Source organism: Anolis carolinensis, chromosome 5, assembly GCF_035594765.1.
Source record: "Anolis carolinensis isolate JA03-04 chromosome 5, rAnoCar3.1.pri, whole genome shotgun sequence".
NCBI classification, from domain to species: domain Eukaryota; kingdom Metazoa; phylum Chordata; class Lepidosauria; order Squamata; family Dactyloidae; genus Anolis; species Anolis carolinensis.
In genome coordinates, this window is record NC_085845.1 from 25,191,015 (window position 1) to 25,216,029 (window position 25,015).

General features: G+C 37.6%; 1 protein-coding gene across 3 annotated transcripts in view; it reads right to left on the bottom strand.

Annotated features, from left to right (window-relative positions):
• ppp3ca (protein phosphatase 3 catalytic subunit alpha) overlaps nt 1-25,015 on the bottom strand; it is a 214,661-nt gene that overhangs the window by 63,864 nt on the left and 125,782 nt on the right. For all 3 annotated transcript variants that reach the window (XM_062982377.1, XM_062982376.1, XM_062982375.1), the window contains exon 3: nt 3,650-3,774. In XM_062982377.1, coding sequence (XP_062838447.1) covers nt 3,650-3,774 — 125 coding nt within the window. The remainder of the gene's footprint in view (nt 1-3,649; nt 3,775-25,015) is intronic.

Below are 25,015 nucleotides of genomic sequence, written 5' to 3' on the forward strand. Positions count from 1 at the left end.
CTAGGTTGGGAGAAGCCGTGGCTAACAGCAGGCGCTCACCCTGCTCCCCGAATTTAAACCACAGACCTTTTGGTCAGCAACTCAGCGGTTTAACCCACTGCACAACCAGGGGCTCCACTGACTCAGTAACAATGTGAAATTCAAGAACGTAGTGAAGTTTTTAAGAAAGAAAAGAAAAAAGTATAGAGGCAACATGCAAAGTGATTGAAGTATGATAGTCCACTAGGAATTTTATTCTGTTGACGCAAAGGGCAAACTGGTTTTTAAAAAGAGAATTGACAATGGCATTAGCATGACTGATTAATTCTTGCAAGTATTCTTTCTGCCTGAAAAAATGAAAAACCCATGTAATTTTTCTCTCCACTGGGAGAGATTCATTGAAAGCTACACTTTTTGAGAACAATTTATAAGCTGAGGCGTACTCTGCCAAGTGCTTTTGTTATGAAAATGTGGGATTTTCTGCACAGAGCAAATACTTTTTCTGCAGAAAAAAGTTTTCTGTGTAGCAATTTCATTTTTGCACATAAATGCTAGTAACTGATTTTTGCTTTGGCTTTTGAGCATAAAAAATCCTGTTGGTGAAAGATTTTACTGAATCCAGAATTTCTCTGGTTGTCTTCACAAACTCAGCAAGAAAACAGGTAAAATAGTGTAACACCTTTAGTAATTCATTCTTTGGGGGGGGGGCTTTCTTTTCACTGGGTGAATTATGTAAAGTTTTGCAAATGTTTGCATGTTGTGATTTTTTGGTAAAAACTATGTCAAGGTCTTTTTGCACAAAAACACTGTGTTTTGATTTAAAATGTTTTCTGTGAAAAATAAAACATCCATTGTGTGCAAAATCAACTCTTTTGAACATTCTTTTGCTCTTCAATCGAAAAAGATCCTGATCTTTTTGTTCTCACATGAAGCACAAAAGTCTTTCAGCAGTTGGCTATTTTTAAAAGATAGGGTGTTTGGCTTGCTGCCATAAGTTGACAATAGAGCCATGCTGGAGTACCTAGAGATTCCTAAAAAGGTGTTCTCTCAAGTAAAAACATGTTTGTAATTTGTGGATTTTCACTTTTGTAGGGGGTCATGTTCACATGTGGATGACTGACTGAACTTCTGCTGAATTTAATTCAACCCTGTTCCCCATATTGTCAAGGCAATTGCAAGACCAAATCGAACCCTCCAGAATCTTCACAATTCTTCCTACTTTACTGTTAACTTTAAATCCTATAAACCACACAAACTGTTATTTCTTTGATGAACAATGTTACAAAAAGTGTTTTTAAAATGGATTATAGGGACTGGTATCTTGGGAAAACAGTAAGCTCTGTGCTTAAAGCTACAAGCAATGATATTAATATCAAATGAAACCACGACCTAACATCTTTAACAAGTCTTGAACATATTTTATGATAGAAAATATCTTTCTTTTTTCTTCTCATAACTGAATGTATACCTTGCTTGATGTGCAAACTACACTTATTGTAATGGTCAATGTATCTACATTTTGTTTGATTAAGAAGACAATCATAACAATTAATTGCATGCAACAGTAACAAACAGTAACAATCAATGCTACTGAAGGCATAAAGGATGAAATATTTTTATGTTGGAATAATGATTCCAATTTTATGGTGGATTACTTCACAAGTGGCAGTTAATACTAATTTAAGATTATTTCTTGGGTTTAAAAGACAATTCACTGCTTCTTGCTTAGTTGAAAGGAATCTTTCAGAAAAAGTATTTTAATCTCTTCCTAAGTGATGTCAAACAATGGCAAAATTCACTCTTCCCCTTCCCAAAGTGATTACAGAAGATCATGCTTACTGCGCAAAATTAATCTTGCTATTGAGTAACACAAAGAGTTGCTTATTAAGAACACTAGAACTGCAGCCAGGGTTTGTGGACAGTATAGTAAATGCTTTACTAAACTCTTAACTTTTATTATGTGCCTGTGTGTGTATCCATATGTGTGCTTAAGTAGCTGGCTCCTTCACAAGAAGAGAAGAAAACTATGCAAGCAACATTTTACTTAGCAGCTAAATAAGAAGCCTCTTCCAATCTAGAGAATTCTTAGGGCTTATTTTAGCATTTTAACCATTAATTTGTGTTTTATTGTGGCTATATCATTGCAATACATATTTATTTTGTGTGTTGTGCTTTCTTTTTAATGTAAACTTCTGGGGTATATGCAGGATTATTTATTTATCGTGTCCGAAGTGACCTGAGGATACAGTTATAATGTATTTAAAAAACACAAAGTCAAAAACTTGGCATTATACTAAATGTCCTTTGACCAAAATCTGGCCACTTAGAGTGCCTCTGTTGCCATTGTGAGAAGGTTCTCCATTGTGCATGTGGTAGGGCTCAGGCTGCACTGTATCAAGTGGTCTGTGGTCTGCTCCTCTCCACACTTGCACATCGTGGATTCTACTTTGTAGCTCCATTCATTAAGATTAGTTCTGCATCTCATAGTGCCAGAGCGATGTCTGTTCAGCGGCTTCCAAGTCACCTAGTCTTCTGTGTGACCAGGAGGGAGTTCCTCATCCAGTATCAGCCATGGATTGAGGTTCTGGGTTTTAAGCTGCCACTTTTGGACTCTTGCTTGCTGAGGTGTTCCTGCAAGTGTCTCTGTAGATCTTAGGAAACTATTTCTTGATTTAAGGCATTGGTTTGATGACTGATACCCAAACAAAGGATGGGCTGGAGATGTCAATGCCTTAGTTCTTTCATTATATGTTGCTACTTCCCAACAGATGTCAGGTGGTGCAATACTGGCTAAACAGTATAACTTCTCCAGTGGCATAGGGCGCAGACATCCTGTGATAATGCGGCATGTCTCATTAAGAGGCACATCCACTGTTTCAACGTGGTGATATGTGTTCCACACTGGGCATGCGTATTCAGCAGCAGAGTAGAAAAGCACAAGGGCAGATGTCTTCACTGGATCTGGTTGTGATCCCCAGGTTGTGAAGCGACTTGTGATATATGCAGGATGTAAATCATTGATTCATGACTTGAGAAAATAATTATTCTAGCTGTGGTAAATGTAACGTTCTATCTAATTGTTCACATTTTAAAAAAAATGAAATTTAGGGTAAATAATTATCTGGTCAGAAATCAAATATACACGTTATTGTCAACAATTCAGTGGACTTCGTTTGCAAAACCATCTCATAACCACGGTAGTAACTGTCCAGATTTGGTAGTGACCATCTGGATTAATCCTTTGTGTTCCTGCTTTCTCAGTTGTCCCAGTTTCTCTCTCCTCAAATTTCCCTTTTCCTTCAACTTATTTCACAGTTGCTACAAACTGAGTTCAAATTGAAAAAGTAGTTTGCATTCAATAATTTTAGGAGTGGAAAAGAGGGTACTGAATCTTGCCCTTCTCAGTAGGCTTGGGCAAAAGCTAAGTCCTGCAACCATTCCTAGTTTGTGTGTTCTTTTTCATTAAGAACTTTTTCATTTTGACCACAATCCCATCTTGTTGTTCTGGTTTTTAATCTATGAAATGTGTACCGTCTTCTCTACAATGTTTGCTACACACACACAAAAGTGGAATCGAGTCATGCACTTGCAAGTATAGAGCACTGATATGAAACAAAACAAATCTGCATTTAAAATATATTTAGAATGAAGGAGATAAACCAACACTTACTTCAATACTGAAGTACCCTCTGTCAACATAGTCCCCTAGAAAAAGGTACCGTGTGTTGGCAGGAGAACCTCCCACTTCAAAGAGCTTCATCAAGTCAAAGAATTGTCCATGTATGTCCCCACAAACTGAAATAGAGAAAAATGGAAAGAGACATTTATATTGTATGCTACATGTACTTGCTTATTGACATATAAATCTGATTTAAAGACTTACTGTTGATTTTGGGATTTAAACAACTTTCTTCTAACAAGTTAAGCTACTGATCATATAACACACAATGGATCTGACTAAGTGGCGAGCAACCTGTGGGACTACCAAGTAGTCTTATCCCTTATCATCAACCATACTGCCTAGAACTGATGAGAGTTGCAGGTGAAAAACATAAAAAGAACAACATGTTCTCCATCCGTATCTTACTGAAATGCGAACACTTTTTTTTATAGGTTTGTGTTAAAATGACATTTGTTCATCAGAGTAAAACGAAAAGAATCCATAGACATGACAAATAAACACATGTAGCTAAGTAACTCATCAAAGTGTCTGCGCAGTAAAAAGCATTCAGACATGGTTACTGGTTCCTCCTTCTGTGCAGTACCATCAAGCATTAGCCACAGTGCCACTGTCATGGTCTCTGAAAGATCATCTGCCATGGTCACCCCTCCATATGTTACTGCTTCTGCCCAGTAACTGGCATTTTTAGCCTGGTTCCTCAACATATGGATAGGTGTCAGGACCCAGGCTGCAGAGCACCAATAACCTTACACAGAGGCCAGAATCTATCTAATATCTTTATTAAAGAAATATATAAAGTTGATAAAAACAAGTGAAGAATATAGTTCAGAAGCAGACCTTTCAGATAAGGTCAAATATAGTCCAGAAATGTATTGTCCAATATAAGATATTAGAGTTCAAAGTTTTAATCCACTTGACCGAAACACACACTTTGCCAAGCAATAGTGTGGGGAAACAACAGAGTCTTTATAGTCCAATGAAGCTTGACAACAAGGCTGGAATTAACTTGATTCTTGACTTGATCCAAGACTTAAAACGAGGCAAACATGAAGCATGAAACAAAGTCCGTGGCAAAACGTGAGACAAGGCAAGGCTTGAAACTTGATCCGGGAAGCAAGGAACTGGGATTACGAAGTCCACACACGATCTCTCTCCTCAAGCTGATCAATTGACTCCGCAAAGTATCCCTGGCGCTAGGCACCTATATTGGGTCTCGTTTTCCCGCCAACAGAACTCTTTCCCTAGAGAACGAGAAGCGAAACCCAACTCTGTCCAGATGCATGACTCCTTAGAATTTCCCAAGGGAAGCAGACCTAATCAGCCATTTGTTTGGCAGCGATTCTCATGCTTCTGCGATTAGCCTCTCTGGCTCCTCTATCTTTGGAGTAATTTTCCCTCCGGGAAAACGGGGGGGAGTTCTGCCCAAGGCCTGTTTGGCTGAATTCTTGTGGGCAAACGTCAACATCCTGCAGGTGGAGAGGCTCCGGCTCTGGCTGAACTGGCGAAAATCCCATGTTTTCCTCTTTGTCTGCCACAATAGTACTAGGAACAGGACTACAAGGCCCATGAGTCATCACAATAGGGGAGGGAAGTATTGTAATGTAGAATGATGCTCACTGGGAACCAGAAAGAAGATGTAATAAACTGGCTAAGAGAGCCCTCATGAGGTTGGGAAATTACCTGCTGTTATGTGTATAATGTGTCAGGAAACCACTGTCTCAGTTCAACTCATTGTCAATGAAGTGGAGTTTGTGGAATATTCCAATTCTGCCGCTTCTTTTTCCAATCTTCTTTTCTAGGTGTTTCTTCAGAGACTGCTGTTGTGAGGTCCAAGAAGGAATGCCTATCTATCATGTGATGTTCTGAGACTCACTCAAGATATTTCATCAGAATTTCAACAACTTCTTTGCAACTATCAATCAGAGCCTAGAACTATCAACAGAACAAATTCGTTTTCTGAAGACTATAAATCTACTCAGAAGACACTATATTGCAAATCTTCTAACCACTACATATACTTACATGCCCAGTTTTCATGCTGAACATACCACTAAATCCATAGCTTATATAGCCATGTTTTCTAGGACAATCACACTTGCTTAGACCCACACGACTGGGATGCCAAACTCAAGGAATTACAACACCGAGCTCTTGAGAAAACAGCATCATTGTCCATAATAGATAATAGCTGATTGATGATATGTCTGAGTGGTCTCATTTGGGAGCTGTATGTGACCAACTAATGGGTCGGTCATTTCCTTTCCTAGATTAATCCTGGGTACAAACTTGTATTTTTTAAAACTTCATATGATAGGTTATATAGCTTGAGAGATGCTTGTAATTCTATGTATAAGGAGAAAAGTGATGGCTTCTACATATAGATCTGTATAGATTTAAATCATCAAATTTAATAATGGCATTAAGAAACAAATAACTCCGGGTTCAAACCTTCAGTGTCCCCTTAATATGCCCACCAAGTTTCAGAGAACTAGATTTCATAGTCTTGGAGTCAGCCATTCTCCTTTACAACTGAAGATTTGTTTCAATTTTTCTCACAACTTCACAGGGAGTTTAGTGGAATCTTCGGCTCTGTCGTTTTGCTGAGGATAGCTATTTGAGGCAGGAGCAGTTTTCTCTTTTTTTCTTACATTGACAACTTTCTCCTTTTTACCTACCCTGACTACACCAGTTGAAATGACCACTTTCTCAGGTGGTATATTGTTACGCTTTTGGTAAGGCATGTCAGGGAAATGAGGAGCTTTGGATGTTATATCCACACCTGCTATGGACAGATTTTCCACATACCTTTGGCAGAAGCCTGTTGGCAGTACATATATACCAGCAAGAGACTTCCGTAGGCATCCTGGAGACCTTCCAACAGTGTGAGTACTATCCTGATGGCCAGCCTCCTTGCCTGCCAGCAGAGTTGTTTCTATACCACATCCTAGGGCCTGTGAACTAGTTTTCAACCAGCAACAGAACTGTACCCTTAAGGCGACTGATTCATTATGCAAGAATGAATTTATTTTCTCTTGTTCTCTTTGAGTCCCCGCTTTAAAGGTGAGGCATAAACAAAAGCACAGAAAGTACAGAATAAGATAATAATTCTACTCAATTTGCCTTCTGTTGTTTTGCTCTGCCCAATACACTGAATGGATTTATCACTATCCATGGCAATACAGAGACTAAGACATTTTCTGCTGTCTGTCTACAAAGCCACCTGTGCGCTTCTCACTGGGTGGAGACAAGTTAAAGTTTTCAAAAGCCTTTTCATTTTTCAAAATTTTTTGCCTTCTACTGCATTTCCTGTTCCTAGCAAACCCTGGGGTTTCATTACAGTATAATCTAATGACCACTATTCTAACTATAATAACACCATAAAGCAAAATCTGAATGACCTTTTGAGTGCAGCTACCCTGCTGACTACCTTCCCCCAAAACCTGCATATTAAAAACAGTTTTGCCTTATGAATATTCCACTGTCCTCAAAGCCTGTACAGTTGTGTATACAGATTCTGTAACACAGGTTCCAGAATTTATCTGAAAGAAAATACAGCAGACTTTGTGTTTTGCAAATGTTTCAGAGAATTTTTTTCTCATGTCAGGAGCGACTTGAGAAACTGCAAGTCTCTTCTGGTGTGAGAGAATTGGCCATCTGCAAGGACGTTGCCCAGGGGACGCCCTGATGTTTTGATGTTTTTACCATCCTTGTGGGAGGCTTCTCTCATGTCCCTGCATGGAGCTGGAGCTGACAGAGGGAGCTCATCCACACTCTCCCCGGGTTGGATTCGAACCAGTAACCTTCAGGTCAGCAACCCAACCTTCAAGTCATCAGTCCTGCCTGCACAAGGGTTTAACCCACTGTGCTACCGGGAGCTCGAACAGACATGTATGAGAACTGAACAACAGAATCTCATGCACATCTACTCAGAAGCAAGATCCACTGCAATTTTTCCCTATGTAAATAGGATTGTTGCCTAAATCAAATAAGTTTTCATCATTTCCTCTTTGATAACATGGTGGCTTATTCAATAATACAATCCAACATTAAATGAACTAAAACTAGTGAATACAGAATTAGCTTACTGCATTGTAGCATTCAAAACAACAATGATGTATCATTTCAACTCCAAAAAAATGCTTCTTTCATTATATAAAAAATCTAATTATTACACAAAGTAAATTTTAGAAACTCTTTCATATTTAATAAATATGCATTCTTCAGGTTGTTGTTTTTTTCACCAATGAAGTTATTTCTGTAGCTCCTGTTATTAAGATTTTGATTTTTCTGACTTAAAAAAATCTACCTTCATAAAGCCATTAAGTCCATTTTACCAGTTTATTGCTAAGCTAATGCAATCAAGTACATCTATAATGCAACTTTATTATGATAGAAAATACATTTTATGAGAAATAAGGAGAAAATCTGAACAGTGGAAAATATCTGAATGCAGTTATCTCTTCATGATCTGATTTTTTCAATGGCTGCAAATGGATGCAATATTATTTATTGGGTTTTGAGATGAAAAAGCTTGTTTTGCCACCCACAGATATTAAATATTTTATCTTGAAAGCTGCAAAAAGCAGCCCAAGGGCTTTTGAGGGAGAAATCTCCTCCCTTAACCTACAGAAACACTTTCTTAAAAAAGAGCTTTTTGCTACAAGCCTTCCTTGACCCTGCAGAGCTCAGGGGTGACGCTCAGTCAAGTATGCCCCTTAAAGTCTAACAAATTAGGGATCCCAAAACAAAACATATAGAGTAGAAACAGCAATGGGTTGGACAAAATAAAAACATTCTGGTGACTTATGGATTCTTTTAGGGATAATTGTTCCTTGTTGGACAAATTCTGAAAACTGTAGGTATCGAATTCAATTTAATTAATCTTTCAGTCTTCTGTGTTGCTTCATGATCTTTAGTCTTCATGAATATATATGTCAATGTAAGTCTTCAATTAGAATACCTGGCAATATGATGTCCATACTGGAGGGTAAATAAAAATATCAGCCAGGTGGGTAAATATAAATGGGGTAGATTCAAGCCAGTTAATTTAGCAATCCTTTGCAGCTTGTTTGTACAGTTGGCCCTTCATATTTGTGAGTTTAACTTTTTGTAGATAATGAACTTCCAATGGAAAACATACACATTTCTAGAAAGAATACTCCTCTAGAAATATCTAGATCTTCCAATGCAATTCTATGGGCAATTTCATTGGAATTGACAACAGAGTTACAACTAGCATTTCCTACAAAGGCGTTCTCTTAGGTAAAAAGAAAAGAAAAGGGGGGTCTTTATTGTTCTCAGTATTTCCACTTTCGTAGTGGCCCTGCCCCACAACAAGTGATCCTTTATGGCAGGGGTTCTCAACCTTTGGGTTCCCAAGTGTTTTGGCCTACAACTTCCAGAAATCCCAGCCAGTTTACCAGCTGTTAGGATTTCTGGGAGTTGAAGGCCAAAACATCTGGGGACCCACAAGTTGAGAACCACTGTATCACAGCTTACTTTAATCTAATTTTAGCATTAACACAACAGTTAAGGAATACCTAAAATAACCCAATTCTTATCTGAATTGGGTTGCTACAAAACATTCATTTACACACAAACTTGTATTCTGAGACTATTAAAAATAACTTGCGATTTTAATGTACACATGCAATGAACCACACACTTCTCATTTCATCTGATGCTTTAAACATGTATGAAGTAGCTATGTTTATTTTTTGCCCTTCTGCTCTAAAGCAAGCATAGGAACTCTTCAAATGAGGGGCCCAACAGCTGCAACTTTTCTTTCTGGAAACCAGTCTAGTAAAATAAATAAGTGGCACTGGGTCAATAAGAATTGCAAATGAAGGGCACTTGATCTGGCTAAGAACCACAGCAGGATTCAAAAGGCTAACATACTACTTCTATATGTAGGTCCTAAAATGGATGAGGCCCATTCATTAATTCTGTATCACAACACATCTATTTAATCTGATAGCCATGTATTTGAAGTATTTAATTTGGCATTTAAAAGGCTATCAAGTCCAACAGTTGATGATACAATTTAACTACAGTGTTCCCTCATTACTTCGCGGTTCACTTTTTGCGGATTCACTGTTTCACGGTTTTTCAATAAACTCTTAAAGAATATTATAAATCATAAAAAACTACAATTTACAGTCTAAGGAAGGGAGGAAGGAGAAGCCAAAGGGAGAGAAAGGAGCCCAAGCAGCAACAGGTGGAGAAGGAGGCAATTTATCCAAACATGATTGGTTGATAAAGACTTAAAATAGTCTATAACTACTAAAATAATGTATAAATATATAGCGTTCCTACTTCCTGGATTTTCACTTATTGCGGGTGGTCCTGGAATCTAACCCTTGTGATAAGTGAGGAAACACTGTATTATCTTATTGCATGAAACAGCTAATAATATTTTATAACTATTTCACTTTATAAAGCAATGGTTGCTTTGAAATTCACTTAAACCACTACAAACTCTACATTAACACACCGAGAGGAGTCAGATACAATTTTAACTTCCATGGCCTCATCCTATAGACACAAAATGTAGTTAACTTAGAATTATTTGCTACAGATCTCCAAAACTCTCCCTTCACCCACAGAACTAGATGTATTTAGAAATGAAGTATGGAAATATGGAAACTAAACCATGACAGTTAAAGCAGTATCAAATCGCTGTTATAGTTTAAGTCAAACTCATCCAGAGTTTGAATTCATGACAGTTCTGGCAAAAATGGGGCACTTGACAGATTGCAGACTAACCTAGTAACAATACTTGTGATCCAGCTGGGAAAAAATGTTTTGCATGTATAGTCAGTCAGCCATAAAAAATTGTCAATCTGACTTTTTGTGGATTTGGTTATTCATGAATTTGATTAAAATGTTCTCTCTAGGAATCTCTAGATCCTCCAGTACAATGTGGCAGAAGTTGATCATAGAATCATGTTGGGGTAGCAATATATTCCTGGAGATGTGTTTTCTCAGGTGAAAAAAATTGCAATGTTATTATTGGCAGGTTTTCACTTTTGCAGGAGTCCTGTGCTCCTTACCCCAGCAAATGCATAGGGCTGGGTGTAGTCACAAAAGTGCAAACGAAGCTTTCCATAAAGGAAAATCTCTCTTGTGCAGTTTTAAATGTTGTCTACAAGAAAAGCAAAGTAGAGAGATGTGATGATTGTAGTGATTTGTGCACTGGTCTAGGGCTCTGGAAAACTGGGGTTCAGATCCCACTGGATAAGATTTCCATGTGTTTTAGGAAAAAGGGCACCTAGGGAATTTCAATGGGTGATCTTGGACAAGTCGCTCTCTCTGAGACTTGGAACACTTCCTCCAAATAAATCTTGCAAGTCAAAGTCTGTCTGAAGGCATGGATCAACATCAAATGGGAGACAATGCAATAAATAAGTTCAGAATGGCTGTCATATTAGGCCTGTGTTGGCATGTAAACTCCATGAATGGATAAGTTCACTTATGCTAACCTGCTCTAACCCACAACTTTGAATATCTGGAATGAAAAGGACTGACTAGTGGGGTTGGAAGTTCCATATAATTGGCACAATGATTCCATTCTGGATTTTAGTATGAACTTTAAAGGACGTCTGCATAAAACACATTTAGCGGCTTCTTTAAATGTCAACCTAAAATCCAGAGTAGACTCACTGTCCCACTAATATGGAATCAGTTAGCCACGACTTGCCTTTCCCCTTCTGCTCCATACAAGATTTCTATGCTCATCTGTATGTTCAAACACAGAATGCTTCAAAAAATAGTGAGGAAAACAGTCAGAGCTAACTCAACATTTCTGATTTCCCAGGATGAGCAAGTTTTGAACAGCTATACAAAACATCTCTATACATCTGACAAGAATACATGCTGTCAAAACCAAAATTTCACAAGTAGCATCTTGTCAAAACTGATATTTTTAGGCCTTGGTTGGTGCATTTTTTGTACAGTACCTCACTGTTAGAGAGAGATCTGCTGAAAATAAAGAAAGTTCAGCCGGCTTAGAAAGCATATTTGTATGCCAAGAAACGTGTCTAATAATTTTATCAAGGACGCTTAAAAGACATTTGCAGCTTCACATACATCATAATACAGAGGGAATAGAAAAACAAGTAGCCTGAGTAGGTTTTTAAAATAAAAAAATATCAAGTTCTTAATTGTTTAAAGTGGAGTCATGTTGGGTCAAACTATCCCGTACAGTTTTAGCTTGATATAAGGAAAGAAAAATATCAGTAGCATTTTACAGTGTAGGTACAGAAATATTAACGTTTACTGAAAATCTCGCAGAGCATCACCCCTGTAGGTTTAGGAAAGAACCTGAACAGTTATAAAGATGAGAATCTGGCCTTTAAATTAGACTGAAAATAACATGAATCTTCAATTTTCTCCAAACTATAAATGCATTTCCTAACAGCTTTTGATAGTTTAATCAATTGAATAAATGCTTAGATCATCCTGGTATATAAAAACTGGTTATATAAATGGGGCAATATAAAATGACATGTATAGGTATTGCCTCTGAACATTTCATCTGCTTTATGTGAATGCATTCATAAACCCATTTACTCTTTTAAAAAAATAAACTGCAAAAATTATATGTGAAGAGCCCAGGAAGGAGATTTGGTGAGACAAAGAGAGGCTACTGTATTTTGAAGACATCATGAGATGATGTAATCCATGATATGGAAGAGATTATAATGCTCAGTAAAGTGGAAGTGAACAGGGAAAGAAAGGAGTCACAGTACAGATGGATTGCTTCAAAAAAGATATCCACAGCCCTGAGTTTGCAAGACCCAAATAAAGCTGTTGACAGATCTTCCTCTTGGTGGTCTCTCATTCAGAGGGTCACCATACATCAGAGTTGAATTGACAATAAACAGCAACATCAAACATATCCAGTAGACTAATATGAAGAACAGTTTCGAAATAAGTCTTCTACCATTACAGAAATAGAACTGTAAGAGATATCCATTTGGACTGAAACTGATTCAGAAAAATCCCTCTCTCAGAGGAGCCCCTGCTGGAAACTCACTTTCCCAGCAGCAATTGCATGGGGTGGGCATTGAAAAGCCTCTTAGCTCCTCCCAGAGCATGATGGGAATTGAAGTTTCTCTCTCCCTCTCAGTTTCTCAGCCAATAAAAGGCCTGGTTGTGTCCAAAAAAAACTTGAAATACTTCTAAAAAATCAATAGATTGGTGAAATGTTATGAAACTTGGCAGGCTTGCAGTCGTAGATGTCGTTAATGCAGATAGGCCTACAAATGACTGAGAAACAAGCCTCTAAAGTTTCCCCATTGTAGCCAATGGGCTGAATCTTTCCCGAACGAAAATGGCACCCCCTCCAATTTTGGCAATTTCCTGGTAAACAGAATGAGGGGTTAGCCAAAAACGGGACTTATAATGGCATGAATTTGTGCCGAATTGCACACTCCCATGCAGATACCCTGTTTGTAAACATCTTCAAGATATGTTTTGGGTTGGTCTTCTCAAACTGATGATCACAGGACTTCTACTTAGGAAACTTTGGGAACCATCTTAACTGTTATTTACTATTTTAAGTGATCCTCTGCACTACTATATTTATTCAAATATGATGTGCCATCCATTGTAATGCCACTTCAATTTTGAAGGTGCACACTACCAAAAAAAAGTTTTTATCAAATGTAATGCGCCCTCGGAATGACTGACAAGCAAGGAGAAGCTAGACAGCATTCCAAGTAGACTCCTTCACAAGGCCTTGAAATGCAAGGGAGAGATTGTCAAGCCCTCATGTAAGAGGCCAGTTGGGAAGCTGCAGGTCTGATGGAGCCTCAGCTTGATGGAGGGGCACATCTTTCTAACCGGCCTCCTTTATAAGGAGCCCTGGGTTTTGAAGGCCTTGTGATTGAGGACAATTGAGAATGTCCAAGGCTGGTGAGTTTGTCGGGGTGACAAAGGGGTGTAACTTCAGTCTGATGGAGGGGTGCAGGTGGGTTTATGCAAATGATTCTAATGCCATCAAATCTATGCACATCTAAATTTTGGCGATGTAATTTAGCCAGCAAAGGTGCACATTAAACTTGAATAAATATGGCATATGGCAAGACGCTGCAGCACTTTTAAATAGAAGAACTTGAAAATATGGCTGGACTCTGTTAATAAAAATAAGACTTTGTTTCTCCATATTATCAGATGAGATATTGAGCCACTGGAAGTGAGATTTGTGAGTACTAGAAATAATGTTTATATCACAGTGCAATGCTCTCTCCAGGCCAACCTGCCCTCCCTGCTTGCTTACAATTTTAACAAAGATGGCAAAGGCTTTTATGTTTCTGGCCAATTAATTAGTTCATGTGACCTCATTCTGCTGCTAATTTGTGAGCCAATCTGTTCTACTGGTTTGTTTATCTTGTGGATTAAATACCATTGTTGCTGAAAAGGTGCTTAATTTTATTATTTTGAGTTTACATGATCCTCTTTTCTCCCCAATGGAAAAGCTTCCATGCATTTCATTATTCAGTTGAAGGAGAGAATGCAACAGAAAATGCAAAATATCAGGTGTAGAAAAAGCAGTTCTCTGTAGCAGAGACTAATTCAGATACCATAATGGTAACTTTCTTGGGTAGCTTTGAAAGGGAATTGGGTAAATTCAAGGGTGATGGGCCATCAGTGGTTAGTAGCTAGGTCTGCTATATGTGATCCCCATTTTCAGAGACATTTATGCAGTTGAAGTGTGCAACTATTCTCATGTTCTAATGGCAACCTTCCTGTGGGCAACTGATCTCCTACTGTGTGAACAAACTGTTGGACCAGACAGGCCTTTGGTCTCATCCAGCATTACTTTTTAAATGTTCTAATGTTCTAAAGATGCGATGTCCAAAGATTGCAAAAGGTCTGAAAACTTTAGAATAGTGCTATATTTTCACACAATCTATTAAAAGTCATGTAACATCGTCAAATTTATTTATATGAAACAGTTAGTACTAGTATGTTTAATTTTTTCCACTGAAACCAACTGAATATATTAAGGGCTCAATTTCTGAGCAGAGCATGGCATTCATGAATATGTGGTTGTGTCCTTGATTGTCAAATACCTGTGGTGCTATCTGGTTTGCACTGTGCAAGGCTATTTGTAGACTCTTGTTTGCACACTCCCAGAATCATCAGAAAATACCTTGCCTGTACTGTACTGACTGGAGATGACAGCAGTTTGACTGCAGTGAATGTGAGAAAACTTACATGGATTCATTCACAGGGCTGGCAACCACATTAATATAGGCAGGACAAACTGTTCTTGGCTTGAGATGAAACAGTTCCATTTCAATGATGATGGGGGAATGGGTAATTTGATCTGGATTTAATACAGAACTCAATGTAACCCCCACTTAATATGTTTGCTACCTGTAAATCGTTTTGATCCTTGAAACATACAATCCGCTTGTTCAGATATCTTTAACAATTTCTCCCCCGAAATAAAAATACAAAATAATTATTAATTGTAACAGTAATGAGATTAGTAAGACACTTACAGATAACTTTTCTGTCTGATAAAGAAGTGTTGATTTTTGTTGCTTGTTTGTGATCCTTTATTTACCAGTAATGTACTTGCAAGAATCTTAGCAAAGAGAACAGATGGACATTCTTTATCTGTGAATCTTGGTGTCTTGATATTTCTAAATGGTGTTGCAGTCTCCTAATTTATATATATATATATATATATATATATATATATATATATTCATTCATTCCATGCCATACTCATGTCTTAAGCTAGGAGAAAGTTCAGCTATGGAACAGAGACCAAAATGTAAATAATCCATCTTGCTTCCATATATACTAACTACTTTCTAAAAGGAAAACAGTTTGTTTCTATGAAGGCAATAACTTTCAGATACAGTATACAAGGAAGCCAATTCCCTCAGCAGAAATTATGTATAAACAAATAAAAACAGTATATTGTTTTGGTTGATCTCCTGGAAATGTATTATCAATGTCTTAATTTTAACTCTATAAGAGGCCTACTTGGAATACATGAAGATTAATATCTACAAATATAAACAGGAAGGACATGTAGTTTAGAAAGGATATAATTTCTAAAAACGGATCTTAGGAGACCAATTAGGGTGTGCCATGTTATGAGTAAGGGAAACACTTTAGCTAAAAATGCAGGTGGCATCCTCTTTTTAATGCCTTGTGATATGTGCCTTTCTTCATCCTAAGAAAGATTGATTGATATCAGATACATGAGAACAATGGGAAGGAATCTGGTGATAGTAAGATGACAAAAGAAAAAACAAACACAAAGAAGGGATGATGGTAAGATGATGGTTCTTTGGATCATGCAGCATATGTTTAAGACAACTAAGTCCAAAAGACCTGACAATTTCATGATCTTAGACAAGTATTGCAGTTTGATTCATCAGTGCTTATCTATGGTCCATGTGCATCTCAGTTTGTGCTACTTTGTGTAGTACATAAAGTCCTAACTGTACACAAACACAAGTACTTCATATACTTGTTTCTCACGTGCTTCCTCGCTGCTACATAGTATGAGCATTATCACGGAGCCTAACAACTAGTATCACATTTGTGAAAATAGAATAATCTTAATATATCAGGAGAAACAGCAGCAGAAACCTCTAACTGAAGCAATGATTGAATAAGTGGCCTTCCTGATTTTTCTGCCCATATTCAGATTCTTTCCCATCTCTTGGACTTCTTCCCATAGTTAGAAGCAGCATTAACATGCTGCTTTTTCAATGAACATAAAAACTTCTAGGGCAGGGGAAGCAAATGTGAGATGAAGTGGCAAACAACTCTATGCCTTCATTTAAGTCACCAAGTCCTGGATATATGCATGCATGTATACTGTTTCTGAATGTGCTCTTACTGGGGAGAAAGTCAAAAATATTTAATGCCATAACATAACATTTATATGGCATTCAACATTTATGAACAAGCTTAAGAGTGGAGGTAAAGACAGTGGGTTTAATGATATTTCCAACACATATTGTCACCAGAAATACTCCCTTAGAGAACAAGAACAGAAACCAAGGGAGAGGGGAACACCTCTTCTGCCAGAGAAAAATGTTCTTATGAACAGTGTCTGCCACAGAACTGCAACATACTCTGGAACAAACTTATACAACGCCCTACTTCACATATGCATGAGTCTCACTTATCCAACATTCAATTATCCAACATTCTGGATTATCCAACGCAGTTTGCCTGTTAGTAGTGAATGTTTTTGTAGTCAATGTTTTCAATACATTGTGATGTTTTGGTGCTAAATTTGTAAATACAGTAATTATTACATAACATTACTGCGTATTGTACTACTTTTTCTGTCAAATTTGTTGTAAAACATGATGTTTTGGTGCTTCATTTGTAAAATCATAATCTAATTTGACGTTTAAGAGGCTTTTCTTTAATTCCTCCTTATTATCCAACATATTTGCTTATCCAACGTTCTGCTGGCCCGTTTATGTTGGATAAATGAGACTCTACTGTATATATCATGATCGCTTCTCACTTGATCCCTGGCAGATGAAGTTATGAAGAGGTTCCTCTGGTAAACCCTTGAGTGATACAAAAGTTCTGTGAGGTGTATTAAGATGTGTAAGGACAGCTGTCACAATGACAGACAGAAAGACACCTGTCAACTATATGATGCCAATACATGTAGAATGAAGATTATGTGTCAGAAAAAATATCTTCAATATTCTGATCAAGGATAGCAGAGCTAGTTAAGGTATAGAAGAATAGAATGAAACAGAGCTACAAGAAATGGTAATAGGTGAACAAACAGAGAAGTTATCAGAAATAAAGACCAATACACAAGAAGGCAGCATTTAATGAGCAACACTGATGGTGACTTTGCTTCTATAAATATATAAAGCAGAATACCAGACACAACTTCAGGGCAACAAAACTGGCTTATTTCAGACATATTTCTGTGAAGCGTTCTGCAACGATGATAATCTTTTAGCTGGAATGTACCGAATGCTCTGAGATACTGAATGGATTGAAGATTTGGAGGGGTTTTTTTGCTGGACAGGAAGAGATGGTGGAGGTGGTATGTGTGTGTTTTCCCAATTAAAAGGACAGCTTTTACAGTAAATGCCTGGCAAGGGACAAGATGTCTCTGCTCCTTCTGCTCCACATAATGTAATTTGACCTTTTCACAGTGCACACACAGCAAAGCCATCTCAGAGATGTTACACATTGATTACACAACAGACAGACAGTAGGGGGTGGGAGGAAGCCCTTTTGTTACTGCTGTTCAGTCCAAATCACAGGGATGCCTATATCATATTTCTTGAAATGCTTTCAAGGCTACCACAGTGAGACGGGGTTTTAAAGGCTCTTTTATCAAAGCACACAACGTGAGAAGGGGGGTGGGGATAGGCCATAGATTGGGTCAAGACGCAGCAATGGCTAAAATAAGATCAGCATCTACTAGGATTCTACATCTATGGTGATGATAGCAATGGACTTTCTTTTTCACTGTTCTCAAAGAGTCTACTTTAATATAAGGTATGACTTCAACAAGATGTCAAGTAAAAATAAAAAAATAACTTGAAGTAGCTTAGAAATCACATCTTCTAAAATTTGGATCCTAGTTTGTATCCACCCAGAACCTAGTGTCTTAACCCCTGTTATTACTTGTTCTATCAAAAAGTATAGTGCTGATCTTGTAAATATAACCCCATATTTTTCTGTAGTGTGAAAAAATGCCACCTCAAGAACAGTCAAAACATCCATTTCAGGTAACTATAGTATTCAGTTCACCATCACAAGCAACCCAGGGTGCTAGAAAAAGGTATTGACATCTGTTTGAAGTCTTGTGTCCCTGCTGGATCCATGAGATGAGATCTAACCATAAATATCCATGGAAAATTGCAGCTGCATTAAGGTGCAATATTTTGCAGTTTAAGCTGAAATTGTAGGATCAGTCAGGTTGTCTACTCACCAAGATGGACTCTGCCTTCATATGAATATGAGAGATGCCATCTCAGCTCTGCAAAGCTATTGCCCAGTGGTTCTCAACCTGTGGGTTTCCAAGTGTTTTGGCCTACAACTCCCAGAAATCCCAGCCACTTTACCAACTGTTAGGATTTCTGGGAGTTGAAGGCCAAAACACCTGGAGACCAACATGTTGAGAACCACTGCCTTGCCTTATATTTTGCTGGCTCAACAATCTTTTACTCATCTGGGGGCCATAGTTCCCCTTATCATTTCCTTTGCAAAAAAATACATTAGGAGAGATCGAGCTATATTTAACAATTAGGTTATCCTTTTTAACACTCAAAGTAAAGGGTGTATATCCCACATGGTGAGATTAGTAGTCAAAAGGATTCTTCATTCCTTGTATAAGTGAAGATTTGAACATGTCACTTTCAAAGCAAGAATCTCTTTCCATCTCAGGCCCAATTTCTCAGAACAAGACTTTTTGTTTCAGGCTGTTTATACTGCAGAATAGATTTCACAAAAATCAGCACTTATGTATAGACAAGGCGCCTACCGCTTATACAGTATATCTTTTAAAAAGTTACATAATGCATGACTGAGTTTATTCAAGCTTTTATATATATATATTTCTGTGACAAAAGCTTAGTATAATTCATTGGCTCATCACAAATCAACTAAACATAATAAGTTGTAATTCATACTGATAATCATTATCATTATCAAATGAGTTATTTTATAAGGACTTAGAGCTCCTTTAGAAATCCATGTGGAGTCCAGAAAAAAAACCTTCACTTAAAATATATAGTGAAAATCACATCTGATGAGGTGTAGGATGTACCCTTAAAAACGTATATTAATTTTGTTAGTTTATAAGGTCCCACTGGACTCTTTGGTGTCTTTGCAACAATCCAGCTGTCGCTGTGAAATTAGGTTTATCAATTGGGCTGCCTTCTCTAACTCTAGCCTTGTTAATTTTATTAGACATAAAATATTTCAGGTACATAGTAGCTAGCCTAATATGGGACATACTTATTTTTTAAAAAATAAGAATGATTAATATTTTTGTTACAATAAGAAGGTGAATAATTATTTTCTGATTATCCAATGTAGTAATAACAATAATAATAATAATAATCATCATCATCATCATCATCATCATCTTGAGGTCCTGATGGCGGCTGAGTTTTTCCCATGAAAAACAATAGGAAAAACTCAGCCGCTATCAGGACCTCAAGATCGAACTTCAAAGACTCTGGCAGAAACCAGTACAGGTGGTCCCGGTGATGATCGGCACACTGGGTGCTGTGCCAAAAGATCGCAGCCGGCATTTGGAAATAATAAACATTGACAAAATTACGATCTGTCAACTGCAAAAGGCTACCCTACTGGGATCTGCGCACATCATCCGAAAATACATCACATAGTCCTAAACGCTTGGGAAGTGTTCAACTTGTGATTTTGTGATATGAAATCCGGCATATCTATCTTGTTTGCTGTGTCATACTATGTCGTTGTGTCAATAATAATAATAATAATAATAATAATAATAATAATAACAATCTGAAGAGAAACCAGAGTATAGTAATACTTTTTTAATACCCCACCACCATAGGGACTTGGGGCGGCTTACAAAATAGCACACAAAGATGCCATACATAAAAATCATAATACATAAAATGAAATACATCAACATGAAAACAATAATAACATTACATAAACCAGGTATATAAATTGGATAAAGCAACCTCTATTAAAACAGAATCATTTAAAAGATCCATATAATCAATATAGCAATCCAGCTGAATGCACAGGATGTAGATATAATGTGCTAGGTGATTGGCAATCAGTTCTGGTTACTGTCTAAACATTATTAAATGCCTGCTGCAAAAACCAAGTTTTTAACTCTTTCCAACATGTTGTAGTGTAGGGGCTTATCTAAGTTCCTTGGGGAGGGCGTTTCAGAGCCGGGGGGCCACCACCGAGAAGGCCCCCTCTCTCATCCACACCAACAGCACTAAAAACAGAGGTGGGACCAAGAGGAGGGCCTCTCTGGCGGATCTTAGAGTCTGTGCCGGTTCATAGGGGGAGTTACAGTCACGAATGTAGGCTGGACCTGAACCGTAAATCCATTGGCCCCTTTTAACAAGAATTAAAGAGTTTCAGAATTAAAATTTTCATAAATATATAACAAACCCTATTTCATTCAATCCAGATCTATAGAAAGAGAAAAAGGATTAGAAAAGGGACATGTTCAGGATATTGTCTGAAGACTATAAAACATAGAATTTAACTAACTCTTTTGGGAGAATCTTAATAATAGAAGGCACAGTTGAGCAGTGGCAATGCATGCACTAGATGTGAAGGAGGTTTAGGGGCCCAGTTCTCTTTAAATGAGCATAACATCTCAATACAAAATGTTTATTGGAGAAGGGAAGGAAAACAGCATCAAACACACACAAAGAATTACAATTAACATGTATCTGGTCTGATAACAGCCAATTGATTTTAAAAATACAGCAAGCTACTGATGGACAGAATGGGAAACCATGTTTTTCAGCTATGTGAGCAAGCTATAGTAACCTTCGGATTCACACTACTTCCCTCCCGTCACTTTCATGCTCACGAGAATATTAGATATCTTGCTTTGAACTGGAAACTAACCAGCCTTACCTTACACCCTACAAAAAAAACCCCTGTGATTCAAGGTTTTAATGAAAATTAGAACAGAAGCAAATTAAAAAACATATATAGATTGCAGTTAAAATATAATTTATTTATTTATTATTTATTCACCCTATTTATATCCCACCTTTCTCTACCCCGAAGGAGAATCAAGGCACCTTACATTTGGCAATTATTCAATGCCTTACACATATACAAAATATTAAGCTTAACATTTAGAATTGTATGTACACAATTCTGTGTAAAGAATTAAGAACCATTTAAAATATATCCCTTAAAAAGGCAAAAAATAAAAAGAGAGCACATTATCAAAACGCTTGTTTTAGTCAACTTCTCAAAAGTTCAAAACGAAGGACAAGGAAGAAGCCATAATTTTCAATTGCAGTCAGTCCTCCATATCTATGGAGTCACCCATTCATGGCTTGAATATTTTATGTGTGTGTGTGTCCATTTTATATAAGGGATACCATAGTATGTAATGGGACTTGAACACAGATTGTGGTATCCATTGGGGTCTTGGAACCAAACCCCAGCACATACCAAGAGGCCACTAAACTAGGCCAGTGTCACTATAACGCCATCACTTGATTTTTCATTTTTTTAAAATTGGCTACACAAGCAAATCTGGGTTTCTTTACAGTCATCAATAGTTATATCACAGTTTGTACAGACACATCCCCCCAACTGTGTTGACAGCTCATTTGTCTGCTATACTAAATACATGCCTAGCTTCCATTAATTCTTTGAATCACTTAACACAAACACTGGAATGGCACAGCCAATGTGATACAAGATACCTACTCTCTTACCCAACAAGCCAAAAATAAAGGCATAAATCCAAACAAAGCAACTAAGCCAGCTGTTTCCCTTAGCAGAGTAAATTCCTCCTTGTCACATTAAGCAGCATTTGTTGACAGTGCAATGCACATTGATCCAGAAGGATGTAAGTTGAGATTTGCCTGTGCAATGAAGGGGGCCGAGTTTTCCTTTTCTGACATCATCTCATGTGATGCTGCCCCTCTCTGATGCAGATCAGACAGCTTCTGTCAGTTCCATCTTTATTGTATTATTGACCACAGAAGTAAGTTCAGGTAGTGCATGGCGGTTTTAAAAGCACACCTTCATATCTCTATGTAAAACTTAAAATTATTAAATGGGGCACAGGGGAATTCCCAGAATGTGAAAGCTATAAATAAGAAACTAAACATGATAAAAACCAACAACTTGGGTCTTCTAAACATCTTCAAATAGCATGATCTATAATGTACACCCTGCTAGCCTAATTGTATTTGGTGGTTGTACAAATTCTTGGAACTCTCTGGCCAAAATGACTAATGTAACTAATGAAAGAAATGTGCCAAAAATTATAATATTTCATAGAAAATCTTTGTAGGCTTTTTTTTGCACAAAAGTATGTGGGGGTTTCCCAAGGAATCTATATGCATTTCCCCCCATATAATCATTTCCCCGGGATATGCAAATACTGGGTGAAAACTGCATAAAATTGTCCTGAATATGTCATCTTTCCTGAAGAGGTTTCCCAAAAGTTGGCTAGGTAAGAAGAGGGAGGAGGCTACCAGGAAATGAAAAAGACAGAATATTCTTTCAGTCCCTAGTCCCAATGTTGGAAAAAGTACAAGAGTAAATAAACAAATAATCCAGTAATTCATAAAGAGGGAGAGAAAGCATGGAAGACATAGGGAAGAGAACATAAGAAAAGCTCCGCTGGACAGACTGACCAAATATTGGGTTACACACTTGTTTATGGGCCAAATGTAGCCACTGAGATGAATAGTCTTTGATAGCCCTTTCCTTCAAGATTTCTTCTTTTAAAGCATTTGAGTTGCAACTTAATACTGCAGTTCAATGATGTACTGTATAAAGAAGCACTTCCAAATCTTTCCCTGGCCATCTTCAGTAGATGACTTTATGTTCTAATACTGTATTTCTTCAGTTCTAGGATGCACTTTCCCTCCATATAAACAACTATAAAAATTAAGTGCATCTTAGAATTGTGGATATGTGTATGTGTTATATATTTCTGTTGATGGTACTGAAATTAGTATGTCTCATAAATGACTGTGTTTTAGAAGCAAAGAAATACAGTATTAACACAAACATTGTTGTAGCTGAGAATAGAAGGGGGGAGAGACATCTTGGAAATGTCCTGTTTATTTATTCTATGTAATGCTTAATTGGCATGTGGGATAAATTATTTGAGGTAGTTCATGTTAAAAGGGTGTCTGTGCAGAATTGTAGAAAGCCCAAATAAAGCACTTCTTGTGATCCATGTGGGTGGCGATGCAATCAGTAAGACCATCTTCAATGCAAATTCAACATATATGTGTGAACAGCTGCTTTAGACTCTAGACCAGTGGTTCTCAACCTGTGGGTCCCCAGATGTTTTGACCTTCAACTCCCAGAAATCCTAACAGCTGGTAAACTGTCTGGGATTTCTGGGAATTGTTGGCCAAAACACTTAGGGACCCACAGGTTGAGAACCACGGCTCTAGACAGAGACTGAAACATTTGCACTGTGACATTTCTCTAGGAATCTCTGGGTCCTTCAGCACAGCTCTATGGAAAACATCTCCAGAAGAATCATGCTGGAGGACTGAAAAATGTCTAAAGATGTATTCTGCCTAGGAATCTCTAAGTCATGAGTCCTCAAACTTTTTTAAGCAGAGGGCTGGATCATGGTCCCTCAGACTATTGGCAGTGGGGGTGGGGCAGAGTATCGTTTGAAAAAAAAACCAAATAAATTCTTAGGCACATATTGTATTTGTCATGCAAAAAACATGGAAGAACAATACAATATTTAAAATTAAGAACAATGTTACGTAACATAAACTTGCCAGTATTAAATTGGAAGTATGGGCCTGCTTTGGGGTGATGAAATAGTCAAGTTAATCAAGACTACTGTTGTTATGTGTCTTCAAGTCATTTCAGACTTAGGGTCACCCTAAATCTAATGTTTAGGGTGGGGGGCAGAAATATGACCATGGGAGGCCACATCCAGCCTGCAGGCTTTAGTTTGGGCAACCCTTCTTTGGGTTCTTCAGCACAACTCTATGGCAGAAGTTGACTATAGATTCATGATGGAGGACCTAGAGATTCCTGGAGAGAACATATTAATCAAATCCACAAATAATTGAATCCACAAAAGTGAAAACGGCAAATGTGATGAGTTGACTATATGGCATACACATAAAATCAAGTCAGGGGATTTTTAGGATTCTACCTCCTCTTCCAGATGCCTTTCCAAAACAGGTATTTATTGCCGCCTTCCAAAACTGGCAGGAGGATACTGGAAGTTGTAGTCCAAACAACTTCCCCAGACTCTGAGTCTACGACTTACGATTTAGCGACCATTTTAAATGAAAACAATATTCTAGTTAAATACATTAATCCACATTCATTCCTCTTTACTTCCCTGCATTGCCTCATTCCCACAATGTGTTTTCCCCCTGGCCAAAAAAAGTATGAGCAAATTTTATGTCTTGGGCTACTCCTGTCCTATGCAAACAATAACAATTTGTTCAGCTAAACGGTGATCAATAAAACAGCGCTTTGGAATAGACACTATATTAACCTTGTTTTTACAATTATGTTTCAAGAACACTTAAGCATATTTTGGTGAAGTATACTAATCAGAGAATATGCTGGATGGTAATCAGGAGGTGCCTGGTTCCCCAGAGCTGACAGATTCATGCCTCC